The sequence below is a fragment of the Eptatretus burgeri genome, chromosome 1 (assembly GCF_056783735.1).
Source record: "Eptatretus burgeri isolate ZD-2024b chromosome 1, Ebu_testis_v1, whole genome shotgun sequence".
Taxonomy (NCBI): Eukaryota; Metazoa; Chordata; class Myxini; order Myxiniformes; family Myxinidae; genus Eptatretus; species Eptatretus burgeri.
The window spans coordinates 29,144,160-29,166,488 of record NC_140961.1 but is presented as its reverse complement, the minus strand read 5'-3'; the positions used below and the strand labels follow the sequence as shown (position 1 = coordinate 29,166,488).

Sequence of the window (22,329 nt, the reverse complement as noted above, 5' to 3'; positions counted from 1 at the left end):
ACCCACCACAAATTGCAATAGAAACCATTCAAGTGTTTTTTTCACTCTAAATATTCTATAGAATGACATACTGAAAGTCACCGAAAATCCAAGTAGGGGAACATGTTTATTTTTCAAGATGGCCGCCAAAACTGATAATTTTAGAATCAGCCCTATATCAGCAAGTAATGGTACTAAAAATATTATATGAAACACTTAGGTACATGTTATTGGACACAATAAACCCATTTCTGACATTTTAAAACTGGTCACACACTTCAAATTCAAAATGGCCACCAAAATGTCTTCCAAAAATGGCTGCCAAAACTCAAATTTAAAAATAGTAAAATATAAGGAAATATTTGCATATATAAAAAAACACGCTTATTGTGGGCATGAAGAAACTATTTTCAGGCATTTTTATGCCCTCATGCATCAAATTCAAGATGCTCACCAAAATGGCTGCCCAGTAGCCTTATATCGTTTATGTTTTAATGAACAGAGGCCATTTATGAACATCAACCGAGTAGCAAAATGGACTGAGGTCGCTAGAGCGACCCGGTTTGACAGAGTTCGTTGAGGGTGTGACTTCCCCGGTTAATTTGACGACGTGGGTACTTAGGAATATTGAAATTTGGCTATTAGGTCAGTTATTCAAAACAATGCCTTCACATCCTTTGATGCGTAATGTGGAAGTTGGCTCTTCATTGGATAGAGGTTCCTCACAGAAAACACACTTGTCCGTGATCAGCTCATTACACTGTAATATGAAAAGAAATACTTTAGCGCTATGACAACAATAATACAATGTTTCCAACATATCTTAGAATTTCATTCATTTCCGAAATGTCTGAACCAAGGAAATTTCAAGATGTTTTATTTATATATGAATCCCAAGTAATTGCTGATATTTGGCTATTTCTAAATATGCTAGTTTTGGCACCATTTTGAATGTGAAGTCTGTGACGAGTTTAAAAATGCCAGAAATGGCTTTATTGTGTCCAATAACATGTACCGAAATGTTTCACATATATTTTTAGTACTATTACTTGCTGATATAGGGCTGATTCTAAAATTATCAGTTTTGGCAACCATTTTTGTGGCCATCTTGAAAAATAAACATGTTCCCCTACTTGGATTTTCGGTGACTTTTAGTATGTCATTCTATAGCATACTTGGAGTGAAAAAACACTTGAATGGTTTCTATTGCAATTTGTGGTGGGTTTGGAGATATATTTTCATAGATTCCCTGGCCTACATTGAGAGCTGGGGCGAAGAACGATATATTGTTACGAATCTGGCAGCCATTTGCAAACAAACAGACAGCAGTCCCCGCAGCTCAGTTATTTCGATAAGTATGTGTATATAGTTAGGGTCCCGTCCTTCTGTCTAATGGGTTAATTTCATGTGTGCGCTGCACGTTTCTTTATAGTCAGGTTTTTTTACATTAAATCTCCCCTTCACGCCATCATCGCCATTACGCACGTGTTCAGGGCCACGGGCATAGGCGGGGTGAGGTCGATTCCGCACAGCGAGATAGGTGTGCCTCGCAACCAATGAGGGATAGTAGTACCTCAGAAGCCCCCGACCAATCCAGAGACGAGTTACCTCAGGGCGGCCCCGCCCAGCCAGATGGGATGTTTGCCACCGTCTAATCAGGAGGCGAGTGGCCAGGGGAAGAAATCGCTCAGACCTCGCAAAAAGAAGAGAGTAGAGCAGTCATAGTGGCCATCGCTTTGGTCTGTCGTCGTGGTCGTCTGCGATCATGGTCTGCGGTCTTTTGCGGGGCTCCTCGTGGTGGTGGTGGTCGAGCAGCCAGGATCGTGGGCTCGTGTATTTTGGGTCATGGGTTCGAGTCCCATCGTGGTGGGTTTGAGTCGGTGTGACTGCACGAGGCGGAAAGGTACCCGGCCAGGCTCTGTTCCCCCAGCTGAACTATCCTCCTCGGCTGGAGGACCGAATAAAGACCCGATGGGGTCCATTTCTTTTGCGTGTGTGTGTGTGTGTGTGTGTGTGTGTGTGCGTGCGTGCGTGTCTGAGTGGGCCCTGTCTTTAAGTAGAATTGCTTAAGTGTTTTCTTTTCATTGTACATTCATTGTACATCCCCCACCCCCTTTTCATTGTATTATATTCGTGATCAAGTCTGCTCTGTGTCTCCCTCCCTTATAAATAAACACTCTCGTTAAATGTTCCAGTTCGTTGCCCGTGTTTTCCTCCATTGACCCATCACGGTTCGTGCTTGAGAACCAGTAAGCCAATTGGGCTGTAAGTTGTCGTTTGGACCGACAGACTTTGGTAATTCTGCTCGGTTACACTGGACCGAGGTTACTAGAGCGACCCGGTTCAACAGAGTCCGTTGAGGGTGTGACTTCCCCGGAAATTTGACGACGTGGGTACTTAGGTATATTGAAATTTGGCTATTAACCCTACCCCACGCCGTCAGAGAATTGGCGATCAGGGTCCTTAAGTGACCCGTGACCTTCGGAGTTGTCTGACGGTTACGACCTGCAATTCCGGGTATTCCGTGGGAGACGGCTCTACTGCTCCACCTGGCGGCCGTTCCTCGCCACCGACCCCCGGCCCACACCAATATAGCACAACATGTCAAAACGTGCATGGGATTTGACAAAACTCGGTGGATAAGTTGGTTTGGTGACAGGAACAAGCCGATTCGATTTTGGTTCAGGTCCGAATCCAGATCCACCCCATCAGTAGGATACAAAACATCAACTGTTCAGCCTGATGGAGGTATGCACTCTACCGAGTGTCCTAATCTTTCATTCATTCGGGACAGTGTAGAGGTATGTTTGCACTCTTACTGTTGAGCCACCAACCTGGTTTCAAATCTAGGCCCAGCTACAACCTGTAATCCCGGTGTTTCGCAGGCATCAATCTGTGCACCGTCACTTGGATGGACGTTAATCCGGAAGACCCGTCTGCCGGCACCGGTCTTTGGTGAACCTCAAATACCCCCACCCCCCCCCCCCCAGTGTGTTCCACTGGCACCCTGAACAAATTACAAATGCCTGCCCGGTCTGACTACCGGGAAGGCAAAGGCAAACTACCCAACATAGCTCATGTTAAGAGACAGCTTCGGCAGCACTGAATCTCTAAAACGAGTATGGTACAATCATGATGATAAGTCATGCACATCCACATCCCAGTTACAATACGTCATGATCACTTTTTACACGTATGATATACACATATTATATCAATTGGCATTTATGAAAATGACACAGCAGAGTGGATTAATGTGCCATTTAGAACATTCAATTCTCAGGAAACAGTCTTTACCCAAGTAAATGGAAGAACGTAGTGTGACTTCAGAAACACGTTTTACCTGCTCCCCCGTTCACCTCCTTCCCCCACCTATCCCACTGCTAATAAAAATGAAGGTTCTGCATTTCGTGTGAAATGTTTCCTCTTGTAATGGAAGGATGTGAAAAAAAAAACAACAAAAAAAAAAAACATGGTGAGAGCGTCCGTTCCGAGTCTGCGAAGTCGGTGGTTCAAACCCCGACTGAGTCATACCAAAGACTTTAAAAATGGTACGTGCTGCTTTCTTGCTCGATGCTCGGCATTTAAAAGGACAAGAGCATAGCCAATCCCCATAGGCTGGCATCCATGGGGAGGAGGAAATTCCTCCTTTGGAAATGTCCCACTGAGTGCAGTGAAAAAGGCGGCGTCAGTATTTTGACATCAATGGTATCCAGAGTGCCCCAGGAAGTGACGGCACTTCCCCCAAGCTCAGTGGTTGCATTTGTCTCATCTAACATTCCTGTGTTGCGTCTTGTGTATCTGTCGGTATGTCCATGTGCGTGGCAGCTCCACTATGTGCCCATTTCAAAAAGAATGAATAATAATGTACCTGTGGGTGGACAAAACCTTTCCATCGTTTCCGAATCTACTCACAACAAAGTTTCATGAATGATTTCATGCAACACTGGGAAATACAAAAAAAAGAATGCACCGAGACATGGTTGATCATTTTAAAAAATCGGCTTTTTACATACGGGCTTTTGAGAAGAATCCCGATAAGCTGAGATCAAAGGAACAGTGAGAGCCAGGGGATTCAGGTGGCCAGGAAGTGTTTTTGATTCCAGGCCATAAGATTCAAATCCATAACGCTGACCAATCTTCATTCTAGATAGGGAATGATGCTGGATGATTCGTCAAACACAACGTCGTCGCGTATCACTTTGATGGTGGGTTCACCTCTATCAAAACAAGGTACAAATGATGATGGGAAGCGGCGACCAACAAGCGGTCAAAACCCCTTTGGAATCCATCAGAGAGGCACTGTGTTTGTACATTTCGTGTGCCTTCGGAGTCCACCTTCATAAAACCTCATGCAAAGAGAGGATCGTTACGTAGCCAAACATGGCTGTGGCCGAATTAATACAACGAAGGAAAAACATCGAGACAGAGTGGCGAGCACACAGTATGCAATCAGCGGCAAAAAATACTGGAAGATGAATGAGTTTTCCAGGATTTGTTGACCTGGAATGGAGACGGTGCATACAGAGCACACAAAAACTAGCTCGTCGTCTTCTCTGGGCTTTGCCACCCGGCACAGTTCGGCACATAGGGCATTTCTATGATCTGCTCATCCGAGGATGCACTCGTGATGTTTTGGCTTGGTGTCTGCAACGATGCCGAGGACGAGACGGACCTGCGGTGGTGCACACCGGGGCTTGTGTGAACGCGATCAGGACTCGATAAGGTCACACCCACAGGCTGCACATGGCCACGCTGCTTTACTGTGGACGTGCGGTCTCGAGACGTTGCAGCGGGAGATGCGGACGAGGCATTTCGTAACGGACTCCCGTCTAATTCCGAATTTGACGATGTATATCCGACATCGCTCGAAGCCGGACTTTCTTCACCTGAAGATACCATTTTCAGAAAATCAGGTAACACCAAGTCTTCCTTTCTCAGCAGGCCCCTTTGGTCATCAGCACGGCGTCGTTGGGCCTTTGAAAGGAGGTCCAGCCATTCTATATAATAAATGAGAACGTTTCTGGTTGCAGCAAACTTTTACACAGCACACTTATCTTTTCAGCATCGAGGTGTTCCAACTTTTCAGAACCAACTTCGGTAAGAAGAGTTCATTTCAATAATGTTTAGTATCCATTTTTGGCAACTTTAACAAAAATAAAATGAACATCGGTGATTTGACTTTTTTTGTTAATTGTGACGAGCAGTATTCAATAACTATAATACTGACACGTCCAAACAACAACAACAAAAAGAAAATCACTTTTTTGGTTATATAAAAAACATTATTGTCCTTGTTCGTCAACACAATGCTGCACTGACTGATCACTGATTATCCATCAGAGATGTCTAATATATACAGAAGAGTTTGTTTATTTGTTTGTTTATATATGCTTCAAAAACTACTGAACCAAATCCAACCAAATTTTGCATGTTGCCAAAGGGTAGCCCAAGTATAGTTTCTGTCAGGGTAGCATATCTGGGGAGGGAGTTCAGGTTGGGGGGTGGGGGGGAAGACCCAAATTCTCTCCATGTAAATGTGTATCGCATAGTGCCACCCGGTGCTATCTGGTATTACAAATCATCTCCTTCTATAAAGAAAGCTTAAACAACTTGATAATGATTAAAAATAAACAAATAAACACTTGATAATGAGCTCTACCTCCACCCCTCCCCCAAAGAGCCATGTGAAAATCACTCACCACCATTACGGTGATGTTTAAATCTGAGTGAGAATAATTGGAAATTTTCAAAATATTTAATTTCACTCATTTTAAGTGGAGGTTCAAACCAAATAATCCAACACTGAGTTTCGCAGTGAAGCAGGAAGTCATTTTTGCTTACACCAGATATTAGCAGCAAGGATGGTTGATGGTGATGTAAGCTGATTTCCAAGCAGATTGAAGATGTCCTCAGGCAAATAATAAATAGAGTGAATAGAGCTGAATGTTTGTGAAGTATAACATGTTGTCTTTTGATTAAATCCGTCAGCAAAGCAACGGGTACTTTTGCTCGTATAGTACTGTATATAAAAATCAGAGTAGTCAATGCGTGGAATTGTCTCCCTGAAAAGGTAGTGGCAGCAGAAACAGTAGATAGATTTAAACCGTAATTAGATAGGTACCTGGAGGCATTGGGGACAGAGTGGAAGATGAATAATGGCAGAAATGAGCGGGCATGATGGGCCTGATCACCGCTTCCTGCGTTTAACTTCTTTGTACTGAATTTCCTTATTGGTATGCCATTCTTGGGAAGGTACATTAAGCCAGCTGCCCTGCCTGTCAACATTTCCTTGAAGGCATTAATGGTCCCATGATATATTTTGTAAAGAATTAGTGATTATGTGCTCAAATAATCACCAAGTCTTTTCAAAACATACTATTGGATCTAAATTCCAGCCCCGACTGAAACCATTCCTCTCCATATTATGCACATTGCTTCTTAAATTTAAAAGATACATCTTATGTTGAACATTAAAATCAGCTACAATGATATACGTACCGTCTCCTTCTTTCTTTCTTCTGGATTGCCGAACGTCTTCATATAAACTTTCGGCCTCCTACCAATGGCATAAGCACAAGTGGCATCCAGACCAGTGTTATTATAATGAGATGCTAATCGGATGTTAATTGGGGTCATGGCTCCTGGGGTGCCTCAGCCCAACCCTACTTGAGAGGTTAAACATTTTAGTCAGCCTTCGCCAAGGTCATATCATAATGGACACACTACTAGCCCGAGCTGGCCAGGACTTGCCCAGGCAAAACCCCAATTGTGACAGTAGGTCCCAGTTGTGAGGAATGGCCTCTCCTCCCCCACCCCCAATTGCAGCCAAAAGGCATGGTGCCCAGAGCCCCCCCCCCCCAGTCATGGAAAAAGCTCCCGCCCGCAAGAGCTGTGTGAAACTCACAGCCCACCAAAACGGCAAGGGAAATACCCCCAACCCCCCCCCCCACACCCCAAGTCACAGGGAATAACCATTTGTCATGGGAAAGACTTCCCCACCCCCAGGATCTCAGGAAAATAACTCCTCCCAATCCCTCTTCCCCCCCACCCAATAAAATTTCCAAGTCTGAAACAGCGTGCTTCCCAGACCAAACAGAATGCTTCCTGGACCAGTCCAGCTTGCCTATCTCATACCCCACCTGCTCCCACCCCCAACCCCAGCCCTCCCTGAAAGCTTTCCAGTTCAGCTTCCAGCTTTTCCAGGCCCAGCTCACCTTAACAGCTCTTGATCCTGGAATTGAATGCGTTTCTCGCAGCTTTTGCTTCCCTGCCGTCACCTTGCCTGCTTTTGAAAAATCACACAACACAACATAAAATCATGAACAATCTTGCATTTATTATGCCACCACCAAATGAAAATAAATTTCTCTCACTGGACTTGACAATTCCTCCTTGTGATAATTTTTGCAAGGACTACTTCTAAGATGAAAATCACAGCAACATGAGAAGACAGTGTAGCTCGTTAATGTGATGACCTGGATGTTCAAATCTTCACAAAAGCAAATCTCACAAACATACAATATTCAGTACCTGCAAGGCATATCTACACGGAATTGTGGAGCACACAAGTTTTCAAAAATAATATTACCATGGTTTCCTTGACTGGGATGTAGACATTAAATAATTTATACCGAGTCATCTACAGTGGCCTGCAAAAGTGATCACCCCCGACCAACAATGCCACATTGAGATGAATTATGAATCATGTCGAAACTATTTTTCCAAATGAATGTTGTTATTCATAACTGAAGAGATGAAACCCACTGTTAGAAATGAAGGAGGTTACATGTCAGGAATACTTGCAAAAAACATGTTCAAATCAAAATTCACTGGTTGTAAAAGTATTCATCTCCTGAGGTCAGTACTCGGTGGAAGCACCTTTTGCAACAATGTCTGCTACGAGTCTTTTTGGGGTAGGTCTCTACCAGCTTTGTACAGTGAGATGGTGAAATCTTTGTCCATTCTTCACATGAATATTGCTCTCGTTCTGCCAAGTTTGTTGGCGATTGTCGATGGACTACAATCTTCAAGTGTCACCAAAAATGTTCAATTGGGTTCAAGTCAGGACATTAACTGGGCCACTCAAGTACATTTATTTTCTTTTTTTATTCAGCCACTCCAATGTGGCTTTAGCTTTGTGCTTCAGATCATTGTGCTGGATGAAATGTGAATCTCCTTCCCAGTTTAAGATTCATGGATGACTTGAGCAGGTTTTCATCAAGAATTCTCTTGTACTTTGCACTGTCCATTGTCCCTACCACCCTGACAAGCCTGGCAGTCCCTGCTGATGAAAAACAGCTCCATAACATGATGCTGCCACCACCATGCTTAACAGTAGGGATGGTGTTGACTGGGTGATGTGCAGTGTTACGCTTACATCAGATGTAACGCGATGAATTTACACCAAAAAGTTCAATTTTTGTCTCATCTGACCCCAAAACCTTTCTCCACATGCATGCAGTATCATTAGGATGCATTTTCACAAACTCCATACGAGCTTTTAGATATGTCTTTTCAGTAATGGCTTCTGTCTTGTCACCTGCCCATAGAGGCCAGCTTTATGAAAGGAATAGGATATTGTTGATTGATGAACACTGACCCCAGTCTCAGACAGAGCATTGTAGATCATTCAGTCATTGTTGGATTTACAGTGACATCCCAAACCAGTTTCCTGCTTGTCCGGCTGCTGAGTTTGGATGGGCGACCTGATCTGAGTTGGGTCTGGGTGGTATGATACATCTTCCACTTCTTAATGATGGATTTCACCATACTCAAAGGGATAATGAGGGACTTTGAAATCTTCTTATAACCCTCTCCTGAATGGTGCTTCTCCACCACTCTATGCATGACTTCTTTGGAAAGCTCTTCGATCTTCATGTTTACCTTGTTAGTTGACCAAGTGAGTTTCACCTAAAAACTCCTTAGATTAATTGGGGGAGCTTAATTTTCAAGTTAAGCCACTGATTACATACAGATGAAGCCTATCACATTTATTTTGTAACCTTTCAAGTAAATAATTTGCTCCTGAAGTAATTTGGGATTTATAAGACAAAGGGTTTGAATACTTACAGTATGCAACTGAGAATCATTTGATTTTCTCCCTGTTAATCAAACTTATTCACATTTTAAAATCTTCATCACTTTGGAGTAGTTTACTATACTAGTGCGGGCCCGTAGGTGCGGGCCCGTAGTTGCGTGCCAGTATGTGCAGCTTCGTTCCTTCGCTCTCGTAAACGACGACTGGATTGGGGCATTGTTTCAATTAGATCGGACCAACCGTATCATAAGTGGCCATAACTTGGGAAACACCTGGGAAACATACTCATGTCCCCAGCGTCAATTGTGACGTCATATCAAACAAAGAAGAAGAAGAATTGTGATGCCCCCTTTCTCTCCCTCCCCTCTCTCCTCCCCAGTCTCGCCCCTCCTCTCTCGCCACCTCTCCCGTCCCCCTCTCTCGCCACCTCTCCCGTCCCCCTCTCTCGCCACCTCCTCTCTCCCCTCTCTTGTAATGTGACGCCCCCTCTCTCTCCCTCCCTCTCTCCCCCCTAGTCTCGCCCCTCCTCTCTTCCCTAGTCTCGCCCCTCCTCTCACACCCTCTCTCGCCACCTCCTCTCTCCCCCTCTCTTGTATTGTGACGCCCCTCTCTCTCACCCCTCTCCCTCCCCTCTCTTGCCCCCTTCTCTTGCCCCCTCTCTCCTGCCCCCTCTCTCCCCCCTCCTCTCTCGCCCCTCCTCTCTCCCTCCCCTCTCTCGCCCCTCTCTCTGTAAATGTATTCACAAATGTCCACTAAGCACAACAATCAATTCAAACCTTGGGAAAAAAACAGCTTTCAAACCTTGGGAAACACTTGGGAAACAGCTGAAAGAGATGAAGAACGATATCAAAACTTGAAAAGGCACATACTCAGGTCCCCAGCGTCGATTGTGACAACATAGCAAATGAAGAAGAAGAAGAATTGTGATATCAATCGTGCAAAGAAAAAAAATAAAAAACATTAATTGCGACGTCATTCGTGATGTCATAGCACCGTATCCTGTCATTGGTCATTATTGGTTGACAGACATTGGTCATTGTATCACGTTGTTCTTTTTATTGCTGCCAATTATTGTGCTGTTATTACTATTATTATTAATATGCTGCTATCATTATTCTGAGATATCTTTGGGAAAAAAATGGCATGATAAGGTGATAAGGTGGAACGACACTTCAGCTGCGATATATACACCTTTCCAACACTGAAAAAAAGCAATAAATGGCCGTAACTTGGGAACCGCTCGTCCTATTAATATCAAATCTTTAAAAGGCACATCCGCGGGTCCCCGCCAATATTCCTGGCAAGTTTCAATCAGATCAGACCGGTGGTTGTCGAGAAACGGCAGTTGCAGACACACACACACACACACACACACACACACACACACACACACACACACACACACACACACACACACACACACACACACACACACACACACACACACACATTGCTCGAATTATATATATATATATATATATATATATATATATATATATATATATATATAATTCCAGCAATCTCTGTGTGTCTGTCTGTCTGTCTGTCTGTCTGTCTGTCTGTGACCACCATTTCTCGCCAACCACTGGTCCGATCGAATTGAAACTTGCCAGGAATATTGCCGGGGACCTGAGGATGTGCCTTTTCGAGGTTTGATATTAATCGGACAAGCGGTTCCCACGTTACGGCCATTTATCTGTCAACCAATCACAGGACACGGTGCTATGACATCACGAATGACGTCACAATGCTTCCTCTTTTTTCTTTTTTTTTGATATGATGACACAATTGACGCTGGGACCTGAGAATGTGCCTTTTCAAAGTTTGATATCGTTCTTCTTTTTCCTTTTCAGCTGCTTCCCAAGTGTTTCCCAAGTTATGACCATTTATGACATGGTTGGTCCGATATAATTGAAACAATGCCCCAATCCAGTTTTTTTTTTGCACGTATGGCCACGCACGTACGGCCACGCACCTACGGGCCCGCACTAGTCTATCTATAATTCCAGCAATCTCTGTGTGTCTGTCTGTATGCGTGTCTGTGACCGCCGTTTCTCGACAACCCCTGGTCCGATCTAATTGAAACTTGTCAGGAATATTGCTGGGGACCTGAGGATGTGCCTTTTCAAGGTTTAATATTAATCTGACAAGCGGTTCCCAAGTTACGGCCATTTATCTATCAACCAATGACAGGACACGGTGCTACGACATCACGATTGACGTCACAATAAAAAAAAACATTTTTGACGTACGGGCACGCACCTACGGGCCCGCAGGTACGGGCATGCACCTACGGGCCCGCACTTGTATTACAAAGACAAGTAGTTGGGGGGGATTCTTCTAGGTACCAATTTAATTCCAGTTTGAACCCTTATACCATTTCAGCTGCCACTACCCCATTGCGGGAGACCCTTCCATGCATTAACTACTCTCTGAGTGAAAGACCCTTCCCTTAAAGTTGTTCTAACTCTCCTCATCTTTATTTTAACCTCCTCTAAGCACAGTATGCAATTCTACTATTCTAACGGCAGGCTCACAAATGGTGACAGGCTTGTACGTGCCTTTTGTGGGAGTGTGTGGTATACTGAGAGGTCCCATGAGTACGAGGTTAAAGAGACACAGAATCAAAGTGTGATTCACAGCAAAGACGATGTAATGAGCTGTGGTGATGGCAAGGCCACAACATGGCAGAAGAAAAACGACGCAGGCAATGATGGATGAAAGATGTGTCACAGTGGCCTCTTCATCTGTATATTCCAGTGGCATGCCATGAAGATAGCGGATTCACAACTACTCATAGCCAGAATGTGATAGCAAGTCATGAATCAAACTGAAACAGTCAACAAGAGAGTTCTGCTCTCGATGCATCTGTGGCTCAGCAGACAGAGCTGCAGCTGTCTTGTCGCAGAGTTTGGCTCACTGTCATTGCACAAGTAGCTAATGTTGAACCCCATGAGATGACGTCTCTCGATTCTGACCAGCTCTGCTCTGAACTGATTCTGACCACCAGCACTTCAAGTGCTGTCATATATAAATCCGTTACAACTTTGAACCAATCAGTGAGTTTGTTGCCATGCAACATTATGCTCTTGCAAGCCAGTCAGTGTCTGCTCTCCCTGTTATGCTGCGTGCTGTGTGCTGAGTGCAATGGACACCCCGACAAGAGTAATTTGTATGGTAAATAGGTAACATTCGCAATTCCACTTGACAGGATAAATTGACACTCTTGTCAGGACACTTCCAATAAAGTTGTGTACCTAAGGGACATACTGCAATTAGTTGGTTTGTTTCCTTCTTCTTTTACCGTGTCACCTGGCCTCGTGCTGTCTGCATTTAATGTACCACATCAATCTTGTCCTGAAACTACACTTTATCCCTCTTATGATTTTGCAGCATTCAAGAAGCTGGATTTTCATCTCAGTTAAATCAAAGGGGAATCTCACATCTTGTTTTTACAGAACAGAGCAAACAAGAACAAGTCTTAAAAGTAATCAAAACTATTTTCTACAGTAAATATGATATCAGCAGAGAATGAGAAGTATTTAAGCCTACCCCTACAGGATAGGGGAGCCTTGTACCTGTTGTAGGGTTTGTTTTGATAATTAGTGCCCCCAATTTTTAATGGTATCCCAGACTTTCTTAGACCCCCAAGATCCTTAGAGTACGAAACCACCATTTAGTCATTTCTTTCTTCCTCTTGCTGCATTCCCAAGCTGTATCTTGGAGCCAGCTGGGACTTTCGGAATGAAATTTTGCAACAATAATGAGAAGAATGAATGACCACATTGTGGTCACAACCTACGACACACACTATATATATATATATATATATATATATATATATATATATATATATATATATATATATATATATATATATATATATATATATATAGTCGCCTTCTCTGTCCACTCAAATCCCTCATCCTTGCTCGTGTCCCACGTGTCTATGTGATAAAAGATGGTCTGAGAATAAAATAAAAATCATTACCAATGGTTCAGATTACATTCTCTAATCTGTCGATCATTAATCTTGTACGTGCCGTGTCTGTCCCTTCCTCCCATGTGAATGAATAAGATTAGATGGACAAGATTCTTCATGATTCAGAACAGGAGATTTACCTTTATATCTGTCATCTCAGTTTTGGTGTGTGTGTGTGTGTGTGTGTGTGTGTGTGTGTGTGTGTGTGTGTGTGTGTGTGTGTGTGTGTGTGTGTGTGTGTGTGTGTGTGTGTGTGTGTGTGTGTGTGTGTCTTTCACTCCCTCTCTTCTGTGGTAATAAAGCTTTTGTTCATAAATCCTACATGTGGTCTTTCTAGGTATGCGACTTCACCATTAAGCGTGAGTGAATTGGGTTAAAAAATATGGTAACAGGGTGATTGGGAAACGCACAATTAAAGTAGTCTTGACGGACTTTATTTGTCACAGTTATATGAGAATGAGCTTATTCGTCACATGGTCACGGATTGTTTAACCCCAATATGGGGCCGTTAAAAAAATTACATTACACTATTTTTAGGGATGCGCATACAGACTTGATTAAACCTCACTCATACTTTTTATTTGACATATGATTCGATTTTTTTGGGGTCCCTCGTTTTGAGTAAAGGCCCGGTCACACCTTGACGTTTTAGCCAACGTATGCCGATTTTTGAATTTTTTTTCTAAAACGCTGGCACACGTTGAATACGTTATGGGTAAGTTTTGATAACATTGAGAGCACGCTGAAAAACTCTGCCATACGTCGTTGTACGTTGGCTTTAAACGTTGTACTTTTTGGTTGTCCTAAAATTTTTTCATGCTTGAAATTTCACGACGTATGCCGGCGTATGACTCACACGTTCCGCTACGCTGGCCACAAGTTGTATGCACGGTCTGCGATCGTTGACAGACGTCAACACATGCTACATGTAAGTTAATCATAAGTTGAGACACGCCGATGTAATGTTTAGCGTACCCGAAACTTATTTATAACCTATGATTAACGTGTTGTTGGCACGTTACGCGATCGTTGCCACACATCGACAGACGTTACTTTTAAGTTACTCATAGGCTGAAAGACGTCGGTATAATGGATCGTCCTTGCGTCAGCGTCCACGGCCACGGCCAGGACACTTATTTGCAGCATTCTTCAAACTTTTCTTCGGCATGACGAGGATGTTCACACTTCGATGTCTAGCTTGGCTATGATTCCAATTGTCCATCGGCAGCGTCTATTTAAAGTAGTCGAGTTTGAGCGTTTTAACACGTTCAGAAGAAACGCTTCAAAAAAAACAAAGTTGAGTGACAGCAATTTAAATCGTTCATTGTAAACAATGAAAATAGCTGAGTGGTACCGTTTAAAAGTCGTTGAGTGTAAAAAAAATCCAATTGTTGAGCGCAAGCGTCTACTTTTAATAGTGGAGTTTGAGCGATTTAGCACGTTCAATAGAAACGATTAAAATTTCCGAGCGCCAGCGTCAAAAAACAAAGGCGAGTGACAGCAATTTAAATCGTTCATTGTAAACAATGAAAATAGTTGAGTGGTACCGTTTAAAAGTCGTTGAGTGTAAAAAAAAATCCAATTGTTGAGCGCAAGCGTCTACTTTCAATAGTGGAGATGCAGCCATTTAAATCGTTGAGTGGCAGCCTATGAATAGCAAACTCTACGTCACCGGCAAAGATAAACTGCCGCACGATATGGATAAGTTAGGCTATCGTTGGGCATAGTTTGTGAACGCCGGCTTCACGATAATTATTCGTTGGTATATCGTATCGATAAGTAATCAAAGCGCTCTATGCACATTATTAGTTCATTGTGCATTTGTCCAACCCGTTATGAATAGACCTAAATCGTAAAAACAAGCCATAGCTCATTGTTGAAAAAGCCCCATAAAAAATTAGCCGCGAAGAACTTCGAACAATGGTGAAAATATGTCTCCTACCCGTGGACACACGGACGCAAGGACGATCCATCATAACCCACACCCTCCCCCTCACACTCACCTACTACTGCCAACATGAACAAACTACTACTAATACTAATACTAATACTGATACTGATACTGATACTGCTGACATGGACATCGACTCAAAAAGGACTCGAAAACACTGTTGGGTTCCCCTTTTATGAGCAGCATTTTTATATACCAATTCCCAAAACCGCTGGGAATACGTCTTTATATGGCAGTTGTAAGCAAGAAACACGTTCATTTATTTTTTTTGTCGACCGGAAGACGTCATTGGAATACGTCTACATACGTCGATGTGTGTTGGGACTACGTAAAGAATTGGTTCAAAGCACGTCAAACATAAGTTAGAAATAAGTTTCGCGTAAAAAAGACATTACCGCGACATGTTTCGACTTATGAGTAGCTTATAAGTAGCCTTTGTGGACGTGTGTAAAACTTATCCCCATCGCATGCGGAACGTGTGTCATACGCCGAGTACATCGTAAAATTTTGAACATGTTTAAAAATTTTTGACGCACTCTACTTACTACGACGTAAGATAGCGTACTTTAGCGTTCTACTAACGTATACCAAACTTAGTCATACCGTATTTGACGTGCCCCAACATTTTAGACACATTTTTCTTAGGTCGGCATACGCTGGCAAGATCGCCAAGGTGTGACCGCGATGTTGTCACTTCCATTTCAACGGCAGTTATGATTCGAATCGTTGTGCGTCAGCCTTTTAATAGGCTACGTCTCGACATCGTTGGCGATGCGTGCAACGCGCTATGCCTAAGTTAGACTATCGTTGGGCATCGGTTGTGTAGGCCGACAACAGGTTCAGCATTTGTTGGTATAAGTTATCTATAACACAACGAAACATTCTGTGTCCGTTACCAATGCGTTATACATAAGACCAAGTCGCTATGAATACGTCCGAATCTTTAAAAAAAACACATCAAAAGTTCAACGTAAGCCAGCGTTTTACATAAATTTTAACACGTTGCCATCGCTGGCTAAAACGTCAAGGTGTGACCGGGCCTTAACACTGGACTCAAAAACAAAGCCAATGTAAATCTGACGCAACAAAGCCGGACAGTGTTGTGTATAATCAGCAGAGGTCTACAGGCCTAATGTGTTAGGGCCAGCATAAAAACAAGATGGTGGCCATATCATTTAATCTGGGTGCTATGGTGGGTGGAGTCAAGCAACAGATGTGGGTGTGGTCCGGCAGCTGTCCGACCAATGGGTGCAAATTTCAAAAATCGACCCCAAACAAGAAGAAGAAGAACAACAACAACAACAACAACAACAACAACAACAACAACATGAAGCTCTTATAGACCAGCGAAAAAGTACATGGGTTTGACATAATTATTTTGAACGTGACCTAATATTTAAGGTCATAAACACAATTATAGACATTTAAATATTTTCCACAGAAACTCAATTAAGGTTTCTCCAATCAGAACAAAATTTCTCTCTCCAGGTAGCCGAGAATAAGGCACATGGATGATTAATTAACGTCATACCCCTCAAGGTTAAAAGTCGAGGTCAAATGGCAGTCTGAAAAAAATAACACATTTTTGTCATCCCTCAATTTCGCCAATGCGGATTCTCAAAGACCGCTTTGACTTCCCAGATGTTCTTGCATCATAATAGTGTACCTGCATTGAAGTTGTGCACCTGATATTTGATGTGTGATTGATTTACTCTTTTCGGATCGTGACCTCATTAACAAAAAAGAAACACCTTTTTGAACTTAACTTGAATAATTTTCCTCCAATTTTCATGATGTTGAGTTATGTGGATAGATTGTAGATGGGGACACATTTTCTGAATTTACACTCTATCCATAAATGTTGAAGGTCAAGGTGATATGGTGGTCCAAAGAAAAGATTAAATCATTGAATCGCAGGCTTACATTAAGTTATGGGTGATCAATTTGTGATCGCAGATGTCTGATTTCATTTTGCCATTCACAAAACTGAGTATTTTTTTTTTTAATGGCAATAATCTATATTTTAAAGAAAGAAAGAAAAAGACTTCTGTTGTATTCTGCATTCAGGTGAATTTACATGCATTCCTTTTCCTGCACTTTTGCTGGCCTATCACACTAATTCCACAGGAATGGTTGACTAACGCCTGTGCGAGCATTGTGATAAAATGAGTGGAGGTGTGACACAGACATGGCAGGCCAAGTGACCTTTTCCCATTGTTCAAATTCCTTAACTGCTCACCCAATATTCATGATATTCATGATGATAAACTATCTACTAAAAACAAAGCTATGTATTTTTTAAAAACAACAACTCACCTGCCTGATCGCCAAGGTTCTTTATATCCATCACCACATGTTGTCCATCAAGGGTCAGAACATCACCACTCATGTCCAGCAACTCCTGCTTTCCAAACTGTCAAGTCAAAGATTGAACAGATTACATTCCATCCTCTCAAGGCATGATGTTACTGCAGAGTGAAGAATAAGAGGACAAGGAAGGGAAAGTAAAAAAGATGGAAATGGAGAGATATTAGGTGCTCTGAATATTTACACTAATTGAGGTTTATAGTTACCAAGCGTGCAGTAAGATTGTCACAGTCCTGCTGGATGCCATATTTGGACAGAACTGACTGCAGAACCTGGACAATAGGCTTGCCGTGCTTTGCTTTGACCCCCACAGCCTTTCCCATGGAATGCAAGTCCAGCCTGGAAGAGGTTACATCAGTGTTGGTGTCAGGTAAGGACATGCAAGCTCACAGTGGTAAAGTGATGAGGTTGTAATTTTGGAAAAGACTGTGATCAGTATTGGGTTTAAAAAATAAATAAAAGCACTCATTAACCCATTCAGCTCAGCTGCATGGAGTACATCTGTACCATTGTGATCGTCTTTCTCAGCTCAGCAATCAAACTTGGATAACCAGAAAGCAATTAAGTGTTAGCATATTTCATCATCTTTTTAATTTAACAGTTATTATAGTGGAACTTGTACGTATAATCCCATATTGAACAAAGACATAAGGAGAAATGGACATATTAACACAGTATCTGGGAATTGAACCTCTGATCTCAGCATCATGAGCTGTGTACTCAAATGGGAACACAAAACGAAACTTTTGAAACATTGTGGTTTTATAATCAGATTCGTATTTGTTCATCAGACTGATATCGAACCAGAAAGAAGAGATGTTAAGGTGATAAAGGAAGGGATAACGAACATTGAAGATGTACCAACAACGATGGGAGAAAGTACATCTTATCGAGAAAGAGAAAATGGAAAATGGAACGGGAAATCTGAATTGCGTCTCCAATTTTGGATTTGAGGATTGAATCATCACAAGTTTAAAACTCAATCAAATTGATGCTGTAAGTACATTCTTCTCCACTCTATGGAGTGCCTTCAGAAAGTATTCACACCCCTCGACCTTTCACATTTTGTTTGTTCATTTGTTCTCATAATATCCCCAATTATTTGGGGTATTATTCTTTGTTTATTATTTGGTTATTATTGTTTGTTCATTTGCTATCATAATAGCTCCAATTATTAGGACAATATGAAAGGTTGTGTTACGTCAAGAGCTTTCCCTCACCAAACGCCATGTTCACAACCGATAAGGATTCTGCACACAGTATCCTTTCACTTAAGATCACATCTAATAAACATAAAAAGAAAACCTGCTTTCGATTTCTACTAACCCATTTTTCATCACCTGCAACTTGATATGGATGCATTAATAAGGAGCCTGGAGGTTCTGTTTGCAAGAGAATTTGTTTGTTTCCAAAAGAATGAAGTTTTCACGGTGAAGTAAATGGAGGAAATGAAATTATTTATTGTTTTTTCTCTTTTTTTGCTGTGATTTTACTTTAAGAATATAATAGTCCAGTAGATATGTCAAAAAGATGTTCACTTCCGGAAGAAAGCATGAAAATTTGTATATAGAGGTTTTTGAGTATGCTGAATCCATTTCTAACCGGAATCACGCTGGCAAACCAAGGGATCACACTCAAAATCAAGAAATCCAAGATGGCCACCCTGCGTATTGCCGATTTTGATATTTCGTCAGAACTTTGGTTCTATTTGACATAAAAACATGATGTTGGTGCCGATTTATAGGTTTTTAGGGTCAAAGAATTCAATGAGATGCCTTAAAATACCATAAATGTGATTCAAACAAAATCCAAGATGGCTGTCCTCTGTAGGTAATGCAAATATCAATCTCGTTGTTTTTTTTACTGTTTGGCATAGAACATGATCTTATGGCTAAATATAGGTTTTTAGGGACAAGAAATTCAATAAAGTATTTTTTATTACTATAAAATGTATCAGTAGGAAGATCGTTACACTTTTAACAAATTTCGATGAACCATTGAGAGCAATATTGTTCACACTCATAATTCACAAAGAATAGAGATGTACACTTGTCATTTTTTTCCATTATTGGGGATGTGCAGGGAATAAACGGTTTTACTGATATAATACCAAACTAGATGAAATGAGTTTGAATTGTATTACAAATGTCAAAAAAGGAACTTAATCTAGGACACTGTCCACGTCTGCACATTGTCCACCACAAAAACACAGGTGTGTGCACGGGAGGCTTGCTTTAGCACACTGGCATCTTCCTGTGCACCGTTTTTTACATGCACACTTAATAAGTTCTCTGCAGCCCTTTGATGCTTCTGGCAGGGTACTCCATAAGGGCACCCAGATTCGCTCACTGTCGAGTTTCCACCCCCACTCGGAAGGACTTGGAAGTGTTGGATTGGCCTCCAATGCCTGACCCCAGACATATCCTGCTTGGTAAGCAGCACGCTTTACATGTTGTAGAAGTGCTGCACGTGACGGTGGGATGTTCTCCAGCTTCCGATTACAGTAGGAGAAGAGATGCTTTCTGGCTTCATTCACATCAGTGAGTTGTGACGTGCGAGAGTACAGCAGAACCACATATCTTTCGAGTTCCTTCAGGTCAGCTTCTGTAACTTCATCGGGAGTAGCAGACAGCCGTAGAAATACTTCAGTGATGTCTGGAAGTGATTTCCATACTTCCCAAGTGGTCTTCTTACCGACGGAGCTCAATGAAGACACCGTGTCACATCCTGATATGGCGTGCATAAATGGGAGGCCTCTGCAGTAATCATTGCCAAGCTCACTGGCAATGACATGTGCTCCAATATACCGAAAGTGTGCACCATGGCCAAAAGCTAACCAAAGTTCACAATCTTCCATGCTGATTGCAGTCACAATGGCTAGAACTAAGACGTCCGTGTCAGTAGCGTGCACCATGATCCTCTTCATGCCATTGGTGTAGGCATGGAAGCAGTGAAGCATCATTCGGTAGTCTGCTTCTTCGTGTGAACATGGTTGAAGCCCAGAAACATCAAGTGTTGCAGAGGAGGCAACATTCTGACCTTTCGTTGTGACCAGCATCTTCCCTGGCACTGTTGATTCAGATTCGATAACAGTACATAGAAATCTGAAGAGCTCAGTCTTGTTGCTGTCAACACGCAAGAAGCTTTTCCAGTTGTGTGGAAGTCGTGTTTTCTCGGAAACTCGAAGAGCTTCTCCAGTACCTCGGCCCTCTCTGGTGTGTGCTTTGAGACTGTCGGCCTTATAGGCATCCCACACAACATCTACTCGTGCAACATGTACAAGTTGCCTCTTGAGATATGGAACAAAAAGACACACTCTGCATAGTCTTTGAATGTTTTCACGTTTGTTGTGGCAGTCTTCGGATCCAATGTGTGGACGAGAGCAGCCCCGTCAAAGATCTTCACATCCACATCAGGTGTGTTCTGTGGACGTTGGGCTAGTGGTTCCAAACACTTCAGCAATTCAGCTTTTTCTCCGAGTTGCATCATATTTTCAGCCAGAGATGGTGGCCAAGAGTGGTTCTCATGCTGGAAGAAGATGTCCATATCACCATTTCGTGCTTGGCAAGAGATGTACATTCTAGAAAATAGTTGCAGGTCACTCTTCATGTTTGACAATTTGGACTTCTTCATTGAGGGCACTTTCCGCTCTCCAGACTTGAACAATTGAAGATTGTTCTTTGGAACAGTTTCATAAAGTGGCTTCTCCATCTTCACAAGCCGCGAATCAACGTATGTTTTGTATTGATTCTTTCCTATTTCCTCTGCTTCCGAGATGTTTTTGATGACTTCATCAGCCATGATGACCTTTGTGTCCAGTGTGAGATCAGTGCTCATTTCTGTGAAGGGATTACCAAGCTCATTCATAACATCTATCACACTTTGTACATTTGAGGCAATCTCTTTTGTGTGGTCAATGCTTGTTCATGATGTCGGTTGTCATGGGTTTCCTTATGAGATAGGCTCACTTCAACATCATGTATGTTCCTGGCCATCTCAGGACCAGCAATCAACCATCGCTTGAGGGCTGATTCATTTTCAGTGATGCCAATTATCCCACCATCTCCTTTCAGCACAACATTAAGCTGCTCATGCACATAGTCATGTGCCATCATGGAGAAGCAATGGGTGGTCTTTTGGGTTACAAAATGACCTTCTCTGAATTCTTTGTAAACACCTGGGCATTCATGTTGTAGCTGCATTAAATCTCGCACATGAACTGGTAACCACTTGGCATAGTGGAAGTGATCCATGGCAAACATCCTAGGCACTTTTCTTCCCAGGGTGCCAATGTATAGCTCAAAGTTTCCTTCGCACTGTGATTGCATGAACTGAAGGAAGAGAACTTCAAGGTTGAAGGTTTTGCTCCAGTATCGAAACTGGGGATGCTGAGTCTCCATGAGTGTGCACCAGTCATTGAATGACATCACTGGATTTGCTTCTGCTTCAACTTCCATTTTGTAGGAATTGTATGCTTGGTTACACAAGCAAAAAAGTGCAGCAGCTGTTACTTGATGAGCCCACTGAGAACAGGCTGTGAACGATCCCTTCTTGAGAGCATCACCTCTACCATCAGTTGTAACGTTTGCAGTCGTCATCACACTCACCCATCCACTGCCATCTAGCCAGTCTCCTAGAACTTTGAGCAAGGCCATCTCGATATGCAAACCGCCCATCATCACCAGGAACTTGTCTTCCCCGTAGCTTTCTGGCCAGGTCCACTGTATCTTCTTGGCAATTACAAACAGTGGTTGATCAACGGTCAATATTGGGGCTTATCCAGGATGTACAAGTTCTGTAGCTTGAGCGATTACATCCATACCATGCTTTACCATCACCAGGGAATGAGCATTTTCTCGAAATAATGGCACGAGTCCAGATATTGCTGGTGGTCTGGGGCAGGAATCTTGTGATGCTGCGAAATGTGCCGACCAAGAAATATCATCATCTGCATTCAGTTCAGGTTTCTTCAAAAGATTTTCAACTGAGCTTGCCCAAGCTAACTGCATG

At 42.5% G+C, this 22,329-nt stretch overlaps 1 protein-coding gene and 1 pseudogene across 5 annotated transcripts in view; both read right to left on the bottom strand.

Moving 5' to 3' along the window:
* Positions 1-496: 496 nt before the first annotated feature.
* The window catches only part of LOC147034133 (regulator of G protein signaling 12-like), a 95,533-nt gene continuing 73,700 nt past the window's right edge, over positions 497-22,329 (bottom strand). For 4 of the 5 annotated variants that reach the window (XM_085877024.1, XM_085877040.1, XM_085877013.1 and 1 more), the window contains 5 exons: positions 17,526-17,658; positions 17,269-17,365; positions 7,197-7,267; positions 6,481-6,538; positions 497-4,979 (listed from right to left, as the gene is read on the bottom strand). In XM_085877024.1, the coding sequence (XP_085733150.1) occupies positions 4,519-4,979; positions 6,481-6,538; positions 7,197-7,267; positions 17,269-17,365; positions 17,526-17,658 (820 nt within the window). In that variant the 3' untranslated portion in view covers positions 497-4,518. The remainder of the gene's footprint in view (positions 4,980-6,480; positions 6,539-7,196; positions 7,268-17,268; positions 17,366-17,525; positions 17,659-22,329) is intronic. The other variant, XM_085877019.1, reaches the window with a different exon arrangement.
* The window catches only part of LOC147034134 (uncharacterized), a 3,705-nt pseudogene continuing 1,956 nt past the window's right edge, over positions 20,581-22,329 (bottom strand).